Source organism: Cyrtonyx montezumae, unplaced genomic scaffold (genome assembly GCF_038088225.1).
Source record: "Cyrtonyx montezumae isolate F1298 unplaced genomic scaffold, pur_monq_1.0 scaffold_11, whole genome shotgun sequence".
Taxonomy (NCBI): domain Eukaryota; kingdom Metazoa; phylum Chordata; class Aves; order Galliformes; family Odontophoridae; genus Cyrtonyx; species Cyrtonyx montezumae.
The window spans coordinates 11,197,906-11,217,456 of NW_027071837.1; the positions used below are offsets into that span (position 1 = coordinate 11,197,906).

The 19,551-nt window shown below is 51.5% G+C and overlaps 2 protein-coding genes across 3 annotated transcripts; both read left to right on the top strand.

Moving 5' to 3' along the window:
* Positions 1–2,475: 2,475 nt before the first annotated feature.
* On the top strand, positions 2,476–6,605 carry ASB12 (ankyrin repeat and SOCS box containing 12). 2 transcript variants are annotated; one of them, XM_065729783.1, is made up of 3 exons: positions 2,476–2,882; positions 4,642–5,480; positions 6,446–6,605. In XM_065729783.1, the coding sequence occupies exons 2-3, from the start codon at positions 4,664–4,666 to the stop codon at positions 6,577–6,579; spliced, it is 951 nt and encodes a 316-aa protein (XP_065585855.1). In that variant the 5' UTR covers positions 2,476–2,882; positions 4,642–4,663; the 3' UTR covers positions 6,580–6,605. The 2 variants fall into 2 exon arrangements, with proteins under 2 accessions (XP_065585855.1, XP_065585856.1); XM_065729784.1 differs by lacking the exon at positions 2,476–2,882 and adding an exon at positions 3,957–4,041.
* A 2,223-nt stretch (positions 6,606–8,828) lies between these two features.
* On the top strand, positions 8,829–18,813 carry AMER1 (APC membrane recruitment protein 1). Its single transcript, XM_065729550.1, has 2 exons — positions 8,829–8,888; positions 15,279–18,813. The coding sequence occupies exon 2, from the start codon at positions 15,367–15,369 to the stop codon at positions 18,787–18,789; it is 3,423 nt and encodes a 1,140-aa protein (XP_065585622.1). The 5' UTR covers positions 8,829–8,888; positions 15,279–15,366; the 3' UTR covers positions 18,790–18,813.
* Positions 18,814–19,551: the final 738 nt, after the last annotated feature.

Genomic DNA, 19,551 nt, shown 5'->3' on the forward strand with positions numbered 1-19,551 from the left:
GGTGAGTATATAGTTTGTGATCTCAGGGTGGAGATGGGTTGGCATGGCTCAGAGTTTACGAGGGTTTTACTTTGTCCCAAGATTTTGGAATTAAGCCCAGTGTGTTTTACTATTGCAAAATAAAAACAGATGCCTCCTGCTTCTCCCACGAATAACTTCTAAGCATTACCAGCCTAACTCATGTTGAATGGAGAATTCTGAGATTAGAAGATTTATGTGAAAGATTGGTGTTACACAGGTTTGGATTCTGTGTTTCAGGTCCTTAAGGTTCGTGCTCTGGCATCAGTTAATGGCTGCCGGCTTCAGTGGCTTTAAAAAGAACAGGGTGTGTGGAAGGGAAGAAAAGCATGGAATGGAAAGGAGAGCAGGGAGCAGCTGTCAGCACTGCCGGACTTCTGTGGCTCATGTCCTTTAAGGAATTATAGCTTATGGAGGAAGAATAACGAGTTTCATGGTTCCTCCTTCAGTTCAGTGAGGTCATCTGAGCTCACGATGATCGCAGCTACACGTTTTGTATGTTGATACATCCTTCAGGCTCTAAGTGCTGAAGCTAGCCCCGGCAGCTGTCGCCACGTGGTAGGAGCAGTGCAGGGTGTCTGCAGGTGTTCGTGCCCTCTCGTGGCTAAAATCTGAATCTTACTGCTGCTGGGGACTGTCACCAGAGCCATTTCCAAAGGGAGTGACCCGCAGAGCAGACAGCTGCAAGTGCCAGCAAGCTGCAAGCAGGTATTTTAATGGGCACAGGAGTAAACCCCGAGTTTGAATTGGTTCTTGTGTTCTGCTTTGCAGTGATTTATGGTGCAAAGGCAGGAGTCAGAAATATCCCCACACAATAAATGCTCATTTCAGACCTTGAGGACTACTAGTAAATCCCTAATCCCCATAAAGTTATTTATTTGGTGCTATTTAGTGCTAAAATTTTAAATCTGAATGCTTTGCAGTATTAAATCAGAAAGCTCATTAACTTTGTTCAGCTATGTTAATAACTGTAATCTTTCTGAGAGCAACTTTATTGAACGGGATTGATCTTCCAAACAGCCTCCTTGGTTGACATTCAGTGCACACCAGTCCTTTAATTCTTCCCCAGTTAATGGACAGCTGAGGAAGGAATGTCCTTTCCTGGAGCATGTGTCAGGTGACACAGCCTGGGGGGGGGCTTAGTGTTCAGATAGAGAATCCTTTGTGATCTGACTTCTCAGCCTTCCCCAGAGTTTGAAGTGTTAGAAGCTTAACAGGAATGGGGCTGACTTATCAGTCACCTCTCTTCAAGCTCCTGTTTGGTGCTTATCTGAAGCTACTGGTTGAAATATTCATGCAAGATTCTGTTTAACGTGGCTCTTTGGCTGTTAAGGGAGCATAATGAATATTTCAGTTTGCTCTTGTCCAGCTGTATGGTGGATTTATTCAGCAAGTCCTTTGAGCTCTTTGCTTTGTTAGTACTGGGTTTATCACTGCTCCTTGTCAAAAAGAAGCGGTCTTGGTTCTTGGCTCCTTGTCTTGGTTCTAAGACTTCTTGGTTGAAAGTAGCAGCAGCAACAAAGAATATGCAGTTTTTCATTAAGTTTTCCTTTCATGTCTAAAGTCCCTTATAATTTCCCACATTTCATATTTTTCAAGGTATACTGCTTTTTGTTACCTGTATCGTTTTATTTTCCCCCTTTATAATCTCTGCCTTTCTAACTACTGCTTTTATTTCTGTGTTTTGTTTAATGGCTTTAGAGTGGGGCTGGCTTGTCTGACTGCAGGATCTTAGTTGTGATTGCAGCTCCTTCTGTCACGATGTTTATCCACATTTCTTAATAATTTCGTTCATAGGTCCTTCTCATAAAGTCAGACTTCTTGAAGTAAGAGTAAGTGAACTTGGAGGGAGTGAAACTACAAGAAAGCCAAAAGTTTAAAGCCTATTAATATTTAACATTTTCTTGCTCTTCACACTTCTCATGGCATGGCTACAGGCTCACTGGAGTGTGGTGAGGGGGGACTTGAAAAATGTTTTTCCATCCCCTGATTTTAGTTCCTGCAGTAGTGGATATTTCTCTGCTGGTTAATTTGGATTCTTTCTTATCCAGTAGTACTGATAATGCTGCTTCAAACCATCAGATCACTCCTGCTCTACTGCTGGGAAGTTTGGAAAAGGTTGAGAGGGAACTGGGTAAAATAAGATTACACTTCCCAGCTGACAGCTTTTGATAAGGCAGCCTGCACGCTCCTTCCCCTTTGCTGCATTTGCCCCTGCAAAGTTTTCTGCCTTTCTATGCTCCTATACTAAGTAATTTTATGAAGACAAATAAGTGACTTATATTTTTGCAGATCTGGATGAGAGTTTAGTCACTCTTTATTGCTCTGAAAGTGGAAAAGGCACTTCAGTATGGTTAGGAGACTGCCTTTGGACAACGGGCCGCAATACTGTGGAAGCCAGTGCTCCAATGGGCTGTCGTGGCAGCGTACTGCCTGTGGGCTGGGTTGTACCAGGGACTCAAAGTGAGTAGTTCACTGCAATTTCCACAAGGAAACAGTGAAGCAAATGAAGTTTGTGCCTGGTTGGAGCCAGTACCCCTGGTCCGGCAGCCTCTTGCACCTGTCTGAATCTCCCCCCTTGCTGCCCCTCTATATTTACCCAGTGGGAACTTTCCAAGAATGGAAGTGGGAAGATAAATGCCTGTGGGGGCTAAATTTAGCCCTGCTCCCTGGCCCTTCTCCCTGTGGTGGCATTTCAGCTGCAATCTTGACAGCCTGCGCCCTTCCAGTTGCACAGAGTGGATGTCCATTCGTGACGGAGTGAGAGCCTCTCTTTCTCTTTTTATTTAAACCAAGGAAGAATTCTCCATGGGACCACATTTGCTTGGCCTATCTTGGGTGTGAGCATCACCTGCCTCACAGAGGTAAGGCAGTAATATGATGATGTGTGGGCAGCTTGGGGTAATTGGAGGCAATTTGGTAGCCAGAGCTTTAAAAGTGTGAGTGTGGACTGTGTTCTTTTTATCTCTATCAGCACTAGCTGTAACCTTTTCTCTTGGTCCAGAGGTGTGTGAATAATTTCCTTTAGCTCAAGAAGTGACAGCTCTGGTTTTGTCTCTGGATCAGGACTGTAATAATCGTAAATGCCCCAGGTCCTCAAACTACCCCTCCTCACATGCTATTAATGGTGTTGGTGGGGTGACTTCCAAAGCCCCAGTGCTCACTGTTAGTGTGTTTAATGAGCAGTAATGTGTAATTCCCCTTACTTCTACAGAAATTGATTGGGTTAGTTTAACAGGTAGAAGTGCAACAGAGCTTTACCTTTATCAGCTGCCATCAAACTTGCTCTACTTAACCCAAAAATAGAGCTGCTGAGGTGGCTGGGCACTGGGGAGCCCTCTGAGCTCTCGGTTCCTCTCCATCAAAGGCTGATGTGGGACACATCTCCTGTGGCTTCTCCTTGCTACCAGCAGATGCAATTTGCAGAGCAGGGCTAATTGCTCAGCACGGCTCTCTGCTGCGTGGAGGTGGCAGAGATGGAGCCTCTCCTGTAGGAAGCCTGAGCTACTGCAGGGCTGCGATGCCATAAGAAATTCCTCTGTCTTTGGCAGGCAGTATTTCCATTGCATCCTTCTGCACTGGTGCCACCCAGACACAGGTTGGTCCTCCTGCAAATCCCTGGGCTTTGGGCCTGGCTTTGCCCAAACGTTCTCAGGAGCCTCTGTTCCTTCCTCCTTGCAAGGCCAGTGGAAAATCCACAGTTCTGCAGCCCTGCTCCTTGTGCAGGAGCAGGTAAGAGTGCGTTCAGTGTGCTGAATTGGAATGCTGCCAGCTTAAGGAAGTGCAGTGCTAAAATTCCTTAACGCAGCCGTATTCACATTAGTTTCATCTTCTATTTTTGAATCCTTATTTTGAAATTCAATCCCTTAAAAATGTGGCTGGGTGTAAAAAAAAAATAAATAAAATAAATAAATATTGAGTTCTTGTTTGCATGTGGTCTTGAGCAGAACCCAGTAATGCTGTCATCCCCTGGATCATCTCAGTGTTCTGTAGATGTCAGTAAGTTCAGAAGTGCAGCTACAGGTGAGGCTGTTTGCAGAGTGTTGGTCACTGTGAAACAGAATAAATTCTGTTTTTCTGTGTGGTCTTTCCTCAAGCATTTACGGGGCACAGCTGGATGGGGATTTTTCTGAGGGTTTTGGAAAATGGGCAGCTTTATTTATCAGCTGGGTGCAGAATGATCACAAAAGCCTGTGGCCATATGGAAGCCCTCCTGAGATCTGGGTTTGAGTATCTCATGAGTGCTCCCATACCCTTTACCACCCATGGGGGCAGCATTAAATCTGTAAAATAAAGTATTAACTTGTTTAGATGAAAAGACCTGAGTTCACCTGTGCAGCCTTTGAGTTTCAACAGCAAATTCAACTATTTTTGTACATTATTGACTGCAACATTTTAAGGGGAGGTGGCCCACTTGAATGCTACAGAATGTAGCATTACCTTAATGCCTTGCTGGTGTGGATTTCTTCACCCATGGAGGCAGCTGGGTATGCATGTCAGAAATGTAATGGATATATATATATATATTTTTTAGAATCTTCCTTAAATGCATAACAAATAATAATGAAGAGGTGGGGGTGGTGTCAGAGGGAAGCAGTTCTCACCCTTGTTGTTATCCCATAGACATCAGGTATTACTGCTTAAAATGAAAGTGGTGCTCAGAAGACAGACAAAAAAGATGAGCTTAATGGATATCAATAAGATTTTCTCCATGCTCCAGCCCAGAGAAGATGAAGAAGATAATGGAGAAAGTGAGGAGCTGAACCAAGCAGTGTCTGAGGATGATTACAGAACTCTTGACAAGCTTTTGCACCAAGACAGGTACAAGAGAGTCATCAACAGCAGGAGTGGCTGGGGCGTTCCCAGCACCCCGCTGCGCCTGGCTGCCTCCAAGGGCCACCTCAGGAGCCTGGAGGTCCTCCTGGCCCATGGGGCAGAGGTGGACAGCCTGGATGTGAAGGCACAAACCCCACTCTTCACAGCAGTCAGCAATGGCCATTTGGAGTGCGTGAAAGCACTGCTGGAGGCAGGAGCCGGTCCCTCTGGCAGCATCTACAACAATTGCTCACCACTGCTGACTGCAGCTAGGGACGGGAATGTTGAGATTCTGCAGCAGCTCCTGGAGCATGGTGCTGAGACCAATGTCCAAGCGAGGGTGCCTGAGTGGGCTGCCAACTCCACTGCTTGTTCCGGTCCACTTTACCTCGCGGCCGTCTATGGGCACCTGGAGTGCTTTAGGTTGCTGCTGCTCTACGGTGCCGATCCCAACTACAACTGCACCGATGAGAGGATGATGGCGCGTATCAAGGAGCCCAAGACTCTGCTGGAGATCTGCCTGAGGCACCGCTGCCGGCATGAGTTCATCAAGCTGCTTCTTGACTTTGGAGCCAATGTGTATTTGCCAGACATCAAGAAGACAGCACCTGGTAGCGAGGGCCTAGAGCTGCTGTTGCAGGCAAGAGGTAATCTATGTGTGTGGCCCCAGGGCTTATTTGGGGACAGGTTGCTTCGGATTGCCCTTCACTTTGTTTCTGCTTCCCCTTAGAGAGGGGAGAGATCAGCCTGAGCAAGGTTTTCTTGCAAGCTTTGACTCTCTTTGCAGCTTCATTTGAGAGAATGGGTCTCCCTGCTCTTAAACTCTTGAGTATCATAATTCTGTTACTCTGAACTCTTATTCCTACCTCCCCCAGTGACTGTGGTTTTTACAGTAATGGCATGCTCCATGTTGGAGCCTCTTATTGCTAAGGATGAGGATTTAACAAATTTACAGAGAACAGATCCACCACTGGTAAAGAAACATGATAGCTCAGGTACGTGTTGCCTCACAAAACTCCCAAGAGAAATGGCTGGAGTTTAGGAGGGAGTATCATGGAAGGACTTGTTTGTAATATCCACCAAAAATGGTCAGTTCCTACTGCTGGCTGTTGTTGGAGGCTACCTTACTGCAGGGCTTTGGGGTGACTTGGTGCAGCTGCTGGTTATGTTTATGTGATTGTCCTCCCCAGTTGGATTCACTCTGTTCAGTGTCTGATGCTTATAGCAATTTCACAAATCTCCTTTAAATGTGTGTTCTCACTGCCACTGGTGCTGGCCTGGAGCACACAGGGATTTCCACAGGCTGGTATACCTATTTAACATAAGCAGTATTTAACCCCAAAGATTTTTCTCCATTCCTCTCCTTTCTGCTGCTTACCATCCTCTCTCCTGTGCTGGCTAAGGCCAGGAAAACTGCACTTATTCCAGTATAAATCAAATTCCCATTAAATACACTTTGGCCAACTGAGCATGACCAACCCCAGCAAAGACACTTGGCTTAGGTGCGCCAATTCTCCCATTGCTGACAACACACAAGCTGGAGGAGAGCAGGGTTGTGTGTCCTGAAGGTCTGCAGTGATGGTCTTGTTTTTATTTCCCTTTCTTTCTGCAGCTCATCCCAGATCCCTGATGTCTCAGTCCAGGTTGGTGGTGAGGCGCATCCTGAAGCAGGCTGGCTGTGTGCATGCCCTCAGTGAGCTGGACATTCCGCCGGTGCTGGTGAGCTACCTCCAACATCAGCCTTAGCAGGGACACACCACGGAAGACACCTGCCCCAGAAATGTGCCCCGTGCCTGAATTAAAAGCTGCTCTGACACTGCTGTTGCACAGCACAAAACGGATGTGAATTTGCTGTTAAAAAGGTTTTTTTTTTTTTTTTTGCTTGCGAAGTGTCTCTGAAATCTGTATGGAAAGACAGTAAGAGAAGCAGGGAGAGCAGAGTCTTCAGCTCCTGCTATGCACCAGGCATGTCAGAGTGATGGCAGAGCAGGATCTGAGCAAAGCTGTAGGTTGTTCCCCACAGCATAGTCCCAGCTGTGTATAAGACTCATTTCCCAAAGGTTTTGAGGTTGTCCTTTGGTTGTGCAGCCTCGTGAGAGCAGCAGGAGGCTGTTTCAGCCACGTGCAAGTGCCCTAACACTACCTAGATGTGGCTGTCACTTCTGCACCCCTGTGCCATGCCCTGATGCCAGGAAAATGCAAATGTCTTTTCCCAGTGGCAATGCTTGTAGGTGACTCAGGCAGGGGCTGAAGTTCATGCTCCCAGGCAAAAATCCCTGAAGTCCCAAATCCCACCTCTCTGCTCCAGGAATATCATCAGGTATCACTTTACTCTTACTACAAGTGATCCATGTTACTGGTGAGGGCTGAAGTATCTCTCCTGGCTGAGCACCTATGGTTGTGCAGGATTTTTTAATTAAAAATGTATGCTGATATTTTTATTAAACTGTTGTGATCTGTTTGGTCAAATACTGTTAAACTGATGTGGGAAGAGACTAGAAGCCTGGCCCGTGTCATCTGGAAGTGACTTTGAGCCCGGGCTGCCTTCGTAGGGGATATATTCTGCTAACTGTTAGTTTTTTCACTCCAGCATTGCCGTGGAAATGGAGGCAAAGGGAAATGTGTGTGCTTCCAAACACCCTTGGCAGTGTGGGCCGTTGGCTTTGGCTCAGACTCCTGGTCACTATTACACTCCTGCAAAATGTCAGCCTGGCATCAGCTCTGCACAGGTCCCTGTCTGTGAAACACAGGAACATCCTGCATTATTTATTGGCTCTCAATCTAATTGTTATTTTGAAGTTTGTGGGGTTTATTAATTAGCGTCCATTAGGCTGCAGGAAGTCTCTGGGGGAAGCATCCAGGCACCTAAAGCTTGGCATTCTTCAAATTAGCTGAATAATGCTTTGAATATCACTCTGTGGTGTGGGGAACCAACACGCTGCCTGATCTGATGGGTCTTGCTCTCCTCTGGTTCAGACAAAGCAGCCTCTTCCCAGGGGAGGGCTTAACACCATAAGGAGTCATTCCTCTACCAGCCTGCTCACACACGGGAGCCCCAGCAGCGAGTCCCCATGGCAGATGCCCTTCACTCCAAGGCAGTAGTGCTGTAGCTCTCTCTTCTGCTGCGTGTACTGTGTTGGACACTCAGCTGGTGCTGTGAACTTCATTATTCCACTGTGAAATGCCCTGACATGCTGGGAAGTGCAATATCGTGGGGACATCACGGGGCCAATTTCTTCTAGGCAGTATGTTGCCCTGAGCAAGGCCTGAGAGTGGCTTGCACTGTGTGGGAACCCTCCAGCTGCTTGTCCAGCACCAGTTCGTCTCCAGTGTTAGAAGAGTGGAAGTTTGTTTCCTTTGCAAAGGCTGCTATGGCAGCGTGATCTTCAAGTTCTTTCCAGGGGCACACACTGGTGCTGCAGCTGAGTACGTGTAAGTAGCTCTTATGCTACTCATGTTCTAGTCCATATTTCCATGTGGGATTTTAAGATGAGAGCTTAGATCCTGATGTTGGATCCTAAACCATGCAGAAAGTGGCTGGACCTTTTCTGTTCCCCCCAACCACTTGTGCACGTGTGGAGGGGTAATCAAGCGCCCATTGTTTTTGGGCAGCACGAAGGGGTGTGCGGCTGAGCCTGTGTCACCTATGGGTCCGTGAGCCCAATGTCATTTCCGCAGTAGTCACAGCAAGCAAGTACCAGCCGGCGGGCCCCGTGCCGGCCGCACGCTGCTATTAATCACCGCACGTTTTGTGGTGAGCGGTGCCGGAGCTGCGGGCGGCAGCAGCTGCTCCTCCCGCCCTGCGTGCCTCGCGCAGTGACGCACCTCCAAGCGTTTCTGCCGAGGAGCAGCGCGGCCGCCTGTCCGCCGTGCAATCCCGGAGGAGCGGCCTTTCTCCCCGCCTCGCGCTGTCACAGTGCCCGCCCTTCCCGCCGCCACACCCGGCCCGGCCCCGCCGCTCTCGCTGGCGCCGCCCCGTCCCTCCCGGCGCCGGGCGGGGCCGCTCCGTACGGCGCCGCTCCTCCGCCGAGCTCCGACCGCGGCCCAGCGCGCCGGTAAGTGTGCGGCGGGGCGGCCTTTGTGCGGGCGGGCTGCAGCGCGGCCCCGGGGGAGAACGGCGGGCGGTGCCGCGCTGCCCTCCTCCCCCCCCCACACCCCGCCGTGCTCGGGTTCCTGCCCCGCCGCTCCGCTCCGCGGTGCTTCCCGGGGCCGCAGCTGGGGCCGAGAGCTGCCCGGCGCGGGGCCTCCTTCAGAGAGGAGCTGCCGTGCTCGCCGTTCCTCCGGCGGCTTCCGCGGGCGGCTCGTGGAGATGGCAGCCCTGCAGGCCCGGCTTCTCCTTCTTGCCCCCGTCCTGCGGAGCCGAGCCCGCTGAAGGGCGCTCAGAGGTGGCGGCACCTCAGGGAACGGCTCTGGGGTTCTGCGCGGAGAGGGATGGATGAGCCCGTGGGTTTTCTGAGGTCCTCAGGAAGAGTTTGGTGAAGGGCTGTGCAGCAGGATGCGTTGTGCTGTCACACGTGGACGTTCTTGGCCGGCTTTCTCCTCTCCATCCAGCATCTCCCTATAGATGCCCTGTCTTGGAAAAACCAGGTATCTGCGAGCCGTGGATGGAAAGCTGACTTGTCACGTGGGCTTTTTCTCCGTAAGGCTGAAATAATTGCATCTCAGGTCTGGTTTCTGTTGGAGCTGCTGAGCAGTGCTGGTGTTCAGTTAACAACAAGCCCCTGAAGCCGAAGGCCTTCCCCCAGAAATCGAGCGGCTTTGTATTTTTGTTGGGCGCATCTCTTTTCCCTTCGGTTTAACGTCATCTTTCTCACTAGGCTGCTGTCTTTCACATCCAAAAGCTGGGCGCTGGAGAGCAGCGGGGACACAGCGTGTGCGGAGCGAGGCACCCACTCAGCCGGGCTGGAGCAGCAGAGGCTCAGGAATGCCTCCGTGGGAGGGCTCTCCTTTCTAATTCAATGGCAGCCTTAATGGAGGCGTTGCGAGCTCCTCAGGCGGAGCTGTTAGACTTACACTCATCTTGTAAAAGCGTGCACTTGTGTTTCTTTTTTCATGTGGTTACTACTCGCAGTTGTGGCGGCTGTGATCTCGGTGGAGGTTGTGTGAGGGGGAGGCACTGTGCTCCCGAATCATCCCGGGTGCTGCTGCGGTAGCGTGAGTTGGTCGAGCTCAAGTCCTGCAGCAAGGCAAGGTCGTGGCGAGCTGCTGTTTTGTTAGCATCCTTGGTGTGTTCTCAGGTGTTTGGGTGCCGCTCTGTTTTCTTGCTCTGGAGTATAGATGAGCCTGGCAACGTTTACCCAGCAGCGTGTCTCTCTGTACCTGTCCACATGCTCCAAGCCCCCTGGCCTGGTGGTGGGATGTGGTGAAATGCAGAATGACTTTCTTTTGCAAAAGGGGAGATGGAAACTCTGAGCAGGGGAAGGCTGAGGTTGGTGGTGGGTGGCACACTGCCCATCTCTCCCCTTACAAACAAGGCCGTGCCACGCACATGATGCAGTGTGGCCACCTAGGCTGTAGCATTTTGCTTGCCAGAGGATCCAGCCTGTCTCGGTAAGTATGTAAATGTGGCACGTTAATTACACCCTGCTGGGGTAAGGGTCAGCACGTCCTGCTGTGGATGTGATCACCCCAGGAGGAATGGCCAGGGACGAGCAGCACCCGCTCCAGGCACACGGATATCTGCCCACGTGGTCCTGCGTGCTGGTGTAATTATTGCAGTGAAAAACAGCTGAAGAAAATCACAGCTCTGACTAACGGAGTTTTACAACTATAAAGCTGCTGTTAAATCGGGCCTCGGGATTGAAACTTTGAAGTGCTCGAGTTGTCTTTGTTTCTGAGACAGAATGACATTAACACGCGGCTTTCCAACAAAACGATTTCTGTCGCATGCTGTTGTTACTGTAGCACAAATCGTTAGTGCAACAGTTTATTTGAGGATAGCGGCAGCACGATTTAGCAGTTCCGTGCCTGACAGCGTTGACAGCTGCAATAACATCCCTCTGTAAACTGAGGAATTAATGGTATGAATATGCAGGAGTGTCCTGGAAAGGGCTGCTGTTTGTTTGTAAGCAACGCCTGGAGAAAGGAGACGGAGCAAAGTTTTTATGGGTGGCTCAGGGAAGGAGCTGGGCTGTGCTGTCCTGGTGGTGTGGGGCTGTGTGCTCTGTGTGCCAAGGGCTTTGGGCCACCACATGCTCTTTTTGCTGCTTCTGTTTGCTAAGGCTTTGGTTTCTGGTGTTGCACGGGGAGAGACTGTGGGATGGCTCAGGGAGCTTACAGCGTGTTGCATGGGGGCAGTTTGGGGGGCTCGCTTGCCCTTGGGAAAGGGACTGCATGTGGGTTGAATGCTCTAGGAGGAAAAAGCAGCATGTAATGAGTAAGATAAAGGATGTATAAAATGGCTCCAGATAAAACTACACTGGAAAATGGAAGATGGTTTCCAGTTCTCAGGGCTCTTGGGTTCTGGGGCAGGCTGAGAGTGCTCTGGGGTTTGGGGAGGAGGTCAGTAAGGAGGGACTGCACAGCTGCAGCAGGAGGAGACCCAGACCCTGGGGCGTACCTGTCTCACTGCGGTGTCACGGCGAGCTCCCTGCATCTTGGCTGAGATGCTTCTGAGGACGGTGGAAGGATCTCTTTTGTCTGTATGTGCGTTCAGAATTTAGTGAACTGCTTTATGAATGTGCCACGCTGCTCGAGGATGCGAGAGGCAGGTTTGTATCCTGCCATACTGCTGCCCTGCATCAGCTGCGGCTCGCTCTGGTTCTCCCACCTGCTGCTGTGACTGGTGCCAGACACCTCCTGCAGGACGGGGCTCCGTGTGCTTCTCGGTGCCTTTGTCTCCACTGCTCTGCACCATTGTATGGGCCCTGAGACAGATGGGGCTCGTTCCATTCAGAGCTGGGACCCGGCCGGCGCGGCCCCGCTGTTAGTGAGGCGTGCAGCCCCGCTGGGTGTCCTGTGGGACGCAGCCCTTGTGGCACTGCGACCAGCTTTGCTCTGCACCTCTTTGCTTTTCTAGCATGGGGTAAGCATGCCATGTTCTCCAGAGAGGAGGGAGAAGGAGCCCTGGCGTCGTGGTGTATGGCACGTGGCCTGCTGCAGGAGGCTGCTGACCTCAACGCACGCTCCCAGCACTTCCCAGACTGCTGCTGGGGAAAGTGGTTTAAAGACGAGAGCAAGCTGTGAGTCAGGGAGAGGGGATGCTTCATCTGACAGCAGATCTCCAACCAGTGTTCAGGCGGTTATCCTGGATTACAGAAATCCCTGCTCTTGCTGTGAGTGCTTCTGCATCCTAATCCTGGTGGCAGGACAGAAGCTCCCCTGTGAGTTGGGTAAGTCCCTTAATTTAATGCCCAGTCTCCCGTATGAAGCATCAGGGCGACATGCCTGGTTCCTTGCTGAGAATTAATTGATCGTAGCTTGTCTTTGCTGATGCCTGTGAGAATTAACTGATCACGCTCGAGTGTCCACCTCCCGTTCTGACAGCTGCACTGTCAGTGTGCTCCCACATGAGAGCTGCAGGAGAGGGCACTCTGTTTTGTTGTGCTCGGGTTCAGTGCTTTTTGCTCTTCTGCAAGCTCTCTGTTGTGATGTGTGGGTGCAGAAAGCAGCAGCTGGACGAGTGCTACCTAATGGCATGGTGTTTCTTTGCAGTCAGACGTTTTCGTGGCAGTTGTGGTCTGAGCGGATTTGTGCAGAGCCTAGCTGCACAGCTCTTCTCCTGCAGAGAAGGGAGCGGGTGTGTTCTGCAGGGTGGGGAGGCAATGTGCTGCGCTCTGCATTTGAGGTCACTGAGGGATCCTGGGGGCTCTGTCCCTGCTGGGAGTCGCACAGACAGGGTAGAGTTGGGTGAGTCCGCTGAGGCCGTTGGTCCCTCACACCAGCTAATCCCTGGTGCAGCACAAAGAAGGGATTTAGCGGTCTGCTTACCATAGGCAGTGTCAGTCTGCATGAGGAGAGTGGCTTGATGAGCTGCCTGAGGCCTGTGGTGTGTTTAGGGGATAAATCAGGGCCCTTTTCCCAGTCTTTTAGATGCAGGCTGGGAGACTCTCATCCTCCACCTCGTTTCTATTTTTGTTGAGTGCTGAGGTGGTTGTGCCTTTTCATGGACACTCTGAAAAGTCTGGAGATCCCTGCTGAGGATGGAGCTGGGCCTCTGCTTTAGCAGATACCAGGGAGGATGGAGGCTGTAACTAATATAGAATTATAGCATCACGGAATGACCCCAATAGGAAGAGACCAATAGATGCTATTGAGTTCAACTCTGGCTCCACACAGGACCACTCAAGATTCAATCTCTATTTCTAGGAGATTTGTCCTGTCACTTCTTGAACACGTTCTCAGTGCCCTGGATGTGCTGGGACTGGTGCTCAGCACTCACTGCTGGAGAAGGGCAGCTTGTTGGCAGAGGTGCTTCATCATGGCTGCGCACTAACAGAGCCCTGAGCCGTGGCCCAGGTCAGCCTGTTGGCAGGGACTGCCTGCTTCCCTGGCAGTTTCAGATGTGCTCTGCTTCTGCCTATGGCTAGAGCAGAAAGATACATCACCCCAAGTATAACCAGATCTACCTCATCCCCCCTGGTGCCTCATGGAGCTAGGCACAGGTGAAGTGCTGTCTTTTACAGTTGTGATTTGTATAGGTTTGTTTCTGACCCTGTTCTTGTATTCCATCAATACTGGTGTTTGCCCTTGGTGACTTTATTGTTTTGGCATCCGTAAATAGCTGTGTGGTCACAGCAGTGAGCATCTACTGATGCCAGCACTGATGTGGAGCCAGAGCAAGCTGATTTTCAAATTGAATTCTTGTTCCCATTTCATTTTTCTACTACTTTAGCTCTCCACGTATACAGTTTTTTGCATACTGTTTCCCATTGATCCTACCTAAACAGACTTCTCCAGAGTGGCTCTGGGGAGGCTCCAGAAAAGTCCTGGAGTTGCCCCAGAAAGGCTTTGCAACCAGCTAGGAGTGCAGAAGAGCTCTTTGTCAGAGCCAGGGAAGCACTGTTTGGCCCCTGGGATGCTCTGGGGAGGCCCTGGAAGCCACAGAGAAAGGGCAGCTTGTGCTGTCAGGGATGTGTAACGTGGTTCAATCCGCCTCTGTCAGCATTGGCTGTAAATACATCCCCTGTCTGCAGCCTCCCAGGTGAGTGCTGGAGCTGTTCCAGGGCTCGGGGTCATGCAGCAAGGTCCCAGCTGAGCATCCTGCTGGCTGCTGTCAGGAATTGTGTGGGATGCTCACCCACGGCTCGGTTACATTGGGCAGGCCTGAATTCCACACATGCCTTGCTCTCTGTTACTTCCAGCTGGCTCTGTGCCCTGCAGGGCTCCAGCAGCCAACAGGAATGTCAGGCATGGGCACAGCCCCTGGGAGCAGTGCACTGGGGGTCCAGCTGTGCCAGGGCTCTGTGTCCCTGCTGCAGGCAGGAGGACAGGTCTGCGTGCAGCGTTCAGAACACGGTCGCATCCTGCCCCATGTTTTCCCAAGCTGCTCCTCTTACTGAGGAGATGAACACCAGGGTTATTTTTAATGATAGAGGCAAATAAATGCTGCACTACTCTTGCACAGGTTCCCAAGGCTGAAGAGCAAACCTCACATTGTGTTTGGCTGTTGAGTTGCAGGAGTTGAAGGCCATCATTTGGGTGTGTTTTTAATTGAGATCTCTGAGTATGCTCTGTGGGAAGCTTTCTGGCCTCAGTCTGGTCAGAACCAAGCCTCAGGTACTGCAGCTCAGCTGTATATTACAGTTCTCACTGGATTTATTTTCTCCAATCTCAGTTCTGGAAAAGAAGTATTACTATTTTTTTTCTCCTCTATTGACATCAATCCAGGATGCAATTTAAAACGTACCTCTCTCTGGTGCTGAGATAATCTGATCAGGGTGGTTTATAATAAATATTTTTAATGCAGTTTTATCTTGCTTGGCAGATGATTTTGCCAACAACTGAAATCTAGCAAAGAGAATCTAGCAAAAGATGGTAAATGGCTGCTTTTGCTGGATGCACAGTCGCTGTAAGGGCTGCTCCCTGCCTTCACTGTCCAGACGTTTCCTGCTGTTTGGTGCTGTGTTTGGGGGGGGCTGGAAGCACAGTGTGGCATGTGTCAACCCCTCTCCCTTTTGGGGGTGCCCTTGTTTTCTGTCTGGAGAGCAGTTGTTAACAGACCAGAACCTCATTGTCTCTGACAAAGGCCAGAGGCTGGATGTGTGGCTTGGGGCTCTGGTCTGCCTGTCCCTGTGATGTGGTGCTGTTGCCAAATGGCTACAGGTGGGTTCCCTGCATTAGCAGGCTGGAGAATTCCATACTGTGACTGTCTTCATGCTGAGTTCTGACAGGTTGGAGGTTTTTGCAGCTGTAGCTCCACGTGGTGATGTAGCTCTTTGCCTTGTTACACCTATGTGACACGCACTGCTGTCTCCTCATCCCTCTCTGCTTTCTTTTTGCTTTAGATCAGCCACGATGCTTTGGTCTCTGTGCCTGCAAGAAGACTCTGCCACCATCGTTTCCAGCTAGAAACACGCGAACCGAGCAGCTGCCATGGAAACAGGCTGCACAGAGGAGGCTGCCAGCACCCGGTCGCAGTCTGCAGCAGGCAGGCAGTGCAAGGACAGTGAGCAGCAGCCAGAGGAGAATGGTGAGCAGCTGTCCCAGCGGAGCGATGCCACAGCCACGGCTGCAGAGCAGCAGCAGCCCCAGGCCCCCTCTGGCAAGCTGAAGAAAACTGCTTTCAAGCTGTTTGGAGGGAAGAGGAGTATATGTACACTGCCAAGTTTCTTCAGCAGCAGAAACAAAGGTCAGGGGAAGGGAGCTTCAAAAAAGGGTCTCAGTAAAAGTAAAACTCACGATGGGATCAGCGGTGCTTCGTATGACGAGGGCAGCGGGGCACAGTTGGAAAGCCCTTCGGATGGAAGCAGGGATTCACATCCTTGCCTGCTGCCAAGCTCCCAAAGCGTTCACGTGGCCATAGACACCAGCATCAAGTTTGACTTTGACAGGCAGGATGGCTCTCCACCCGGGAGTATTGAGTGCTATGAGAAGAAGCCCAATGGAGATAAGTCCAGACCCAAAAAAGGCCTGAAGGGGCTTCTGAACAGCATCCGGCGTCATCGTAAGAGCAAGGTTGCTGAGTGTGAGAAAACAGAGCTCTCTGAGTGGCCTGGGGATTCAGAGGAGACCAGCAAAGCTCAAGGCACGAAAGCAGAAACCCCTGGAGCTGTGGAGGAAAGGGGACCTGGATCTTTCCCTCTTGCTGCAGCCTGCCCAGGGAGCTCAGCTGATAACGGCTCGGTGCACACAGCAGCTGACTTCGGAGAGGCTGCTGAGCCAGACTGGCTCCAGGCTGATAAGGGCAGCTGTGCGGGCGATGTGGTGACAGTGCCTGGGGACAAGGATGATCTGGATGCCAAATCAGAGGTAGATGCTGTGGTCTACACAGAGTCCAACTACAGCCATCTCCCTGTGGCCCTTCATCCAGACTTAGCAGACAATGACCCCCCCTCGTTACACTCCGGGGACCAGCTGAGTCTCCTCTTTGGAGACGTGACGTCCTTGAAAAGCTTTGATTCCCTCACAGGGTGTGGAGACATCATTGCTGAGCCTGACATCCTCAGCATAGCTGAGAGCACGATCTCTGTGGAGCGCAGCAGAGACACTGCTAAACGGAGCCCGTGCCTCGTCACCTACCAGGGAGGTGGGGAGGAGATGGCCATGTCTGAGGAGGAGTACCTCCAGCAGATATGGGACAACACCACTGAAGAGGGCAGGAGCTACAAAGCCCCGCTGCCTCCAGCTGTGAGCAGTCCCGAGCTGCAGGCAGTGAGCAGCAAGTTGGAGACACATGGTTTGCGTGAGGGGGAGGTCCACCCCTATGCCAGTGGGGCAATGGATGGGGTCGAGCTCCTGACACCACAGAGCGATCAGCAGGAGTCTGCACCTAACAGTGATGAGGGGTACTATGACTCCACCACACCGGGACCGGAGGATGAAACTGGGGATGGGCTTTGTGAGATCAAGAAGGACCGCCTTCCCAGGGACAGCTACAGCGGCGATGCACTTTATGAGTTTTATGAGCCCGATGACACGCTGATGAGCCCTTCTCACGGGGAACAATCCCTTTTTGAGAGCAAAGTCTCTCATTCAGAGATCTACAGCTACTTCTTGGACTTCTGCCTCCCTGCTGAGAAGAGCTTGATCCAGATGATGGATCAGAAGAGGGGGGTTATGGAAACTGAAGAAGAGCGGCTCGCTGCCATTCAGAAAGAGCTGCTGTTTTGGGAGCTGCAGAGGGAACCAGGCTTGAAACGACTTGATGTTCCCAGCAAAGAAAAGTGTCCCAGGGAAAAGCAGCATGTTGAATGTAAAACTAGAGCAGCCAACTTGATTGGCAAAAATCAGAGTTGCCTTGGTAGTGAGCAGATTGCCTCTCAAGCTCTAAACAGGAGTGCGAATGGTGGGATTTTGGTGGCTAGAGCTGAAAATCCAGAGTGGAGTGATTTTCCAGGGCCTTTGTGTCCAGAGAAGTGTTACAACAGCCAAAAAGCCCAAGAAAGTTGCCTTATTCAGCTCATGAAGAACAACCCAGGGTTTGATTCTGACCCGGATCATGCATTGTTTGGGGGGCCCCTCCATGGCAGTGCAGTGTCAGCCAAAGCTGGGATGTTCCCCAGCCACAGACCCCTCGAACATGAGGACTGCTCGCAGAGTGACCACCACAGTGGCCTGAAGGCTGCCAGCAGAGAACCCCAGGCTGACCACAAGTGTGAACCTGAGCATGCCATAAGCTTCTCGCAAGCTTTGGTGGAGTTCACCAGCAGTGGGACCCTCTTCTCCAGCCTCTCAGAAAGCCTGGGCAGCTCTGACTCTGGCTCTTCCTTCACTCAGAACCTCCCCGTCCTCCCCACCATGGTCACGTTTGACATAGTTGATGTGGAGCAGGAAGGGGAAGGGGAGTGTGAACAGCACCTTGAGATGAATGCTGATGAGGACATGGCTGCGTCCTTCGAGGCCTTCGATGAGAGCTACATGCAGAAGGAGTCGTTTGCTGAATGTGATGAGAGAATGTTCCTTGGGTATCCCCAGGGCTCCTTCCAGAGCTGTAACTGGGGAGTTGCCAGCCTGCCCCGGCACCTGCGTCTGCACGGGCTCAGCCCTGCCATGCCAGCACCACTCTCCCTTAACAGGAGGAGCAGGTCTCTTGACACGGAGAGCCTGGAGTTTGAACTCGCAGACTTGCAGGTTTCCAAGAATGGCCTTAAGCCTTGCCAGCTGTGGTTGAAATGGGACAGAAAGTACTCAGATGGAGTGAGAAGGAGCAGGAGCAAAGAAGAAGCAGAACTGGCAGCTCCTGAAAGTGGGGAGGCCAATGGTGTGCTGAGCTGGCCAGGCTTGCAGCACCTCCAGTACGATGCCGAGCTGGCTTCTGGGGGGATCAAACAGTGGGGTTTTGCTCCAGCTGCTGGGATGCAGAGCAGCTGGGAGCCATCCGAGCGGTCAGATACGGACCCCCCCTTTTTGCCCCTTTCAAGGAGCGGTGCCAGAGAAACTCTGGAGAGGCAGCCCCAAGATCCGGAGCCAAACAGGCTCCTGGTCAGGCCGTCCAACTTACCCCTGCAGCCTGACACGAGGCAGCCCCAGGAGGTGTCTGGGTCGTACAGGTATCACGGGGAGACCCCGGCCAAAAAGCTCGCGCGTGTGCTCCCGCTGGGGGACCCGGAGCAGCCGCAGAGGATCAGCTTTGCCCAGTCCCCAGAGAAACCAGCCAAGTGCAAACCTGTCGGTGTCACCCAAGGAGTGCCCCAGTTCCATGACAGTGATGACACCGAAACCTTAAAGAGCTCAGCCTGCTTTGCAGAGCGCTACGGGAGTGGTGGCAAAGAGCTGCTGAAGGCGAGAGCTGCGCCGGGGAACGCGCTGCCCGGCGGCTGCCTGAGCACGGCTGTGAATGTAATGGGAGCCAAGTAGCTCCTGCTGGGTGGCTGGAGGGGGGGGTGGAAGGGTGGGGGGGGGAAGAAAGTGAACACTAATGAATGACTTACATCGAAGTGGGCCAACAAAGATGAACTCGTCATGCAGCCGCAGTACATCGTCTCCGTGCTGCTGCCGTTCTGCGCTGCTGTGGGTACTGTGGTGCAGAGCAACCTCCAAGATCCATACATTAACACTGAGGCACTTTTGTTTGTTTTTTTTTCCAGTGCAAACCACCACTTGAACACAATACACAATGCAAAGTGTGGTAGCAGTCCCAGTGCACGGTCCCATTGCTGCTAGAATAAAATCTGGAAGTGGACCCATTTCTAGTATGGCAGGTTTGTTTTCTGCAGATGAAGGGGCACCATCTCCTTTTAAAAAAGAAAAAAGAAAAAGAGCTGAGCTTTTGGCAGTTGTGAAGGAGTGAGGAGCATTGCTGCACTGCGGCCTCGCCTGCTGTGCTGGTTGGCTGTGAGTGGTTGCTTCTCCCTTGTGGGGTTTCTCACTGCAGGACCTGCTTCAGGGCTGCAGCCGAGGGAGCGTGTCCTGGGGAAGCTTTCAAAACAAATGGAGTTTCTTCCTCTTCTCTGTGAAACGTTTATTTATTTATTATTATTATTTTTGGACAAACTTTTAAGGTCTTCCATCTTGATCTTGATTTGGGGGAGCTGCAGAGGAAGGATGCAGGTTATTTTGAGAGCAGGGACAGGAGGCGATTCAGCTGCAAGGGGAACTTTGCTGTAATTTTTTTTTCCT

Coding starts and splice junctions, on each gene's coding strand:
- AMER1 (XM_065729550.1), top strand. CDS start 15,367: ATGGAAACAGGCTGCACAGAGGAGGCTGCCAGCACCCGGTCGCAGTCT.
- ASB12 (XM_065729783.1), top strand. CDS start 4,664: ATGAAAGTGGTGCTCAGAAGACAGACAAAAAAGATGAGCTTAATGGAT. Junction 5,481..6,445: donor GCTGCTGTTGCAGGCAAGAG/GTAATCTATGTG, acceptor TTCTTTCTGCAG/CTCATCCCAGATCCCTGATG.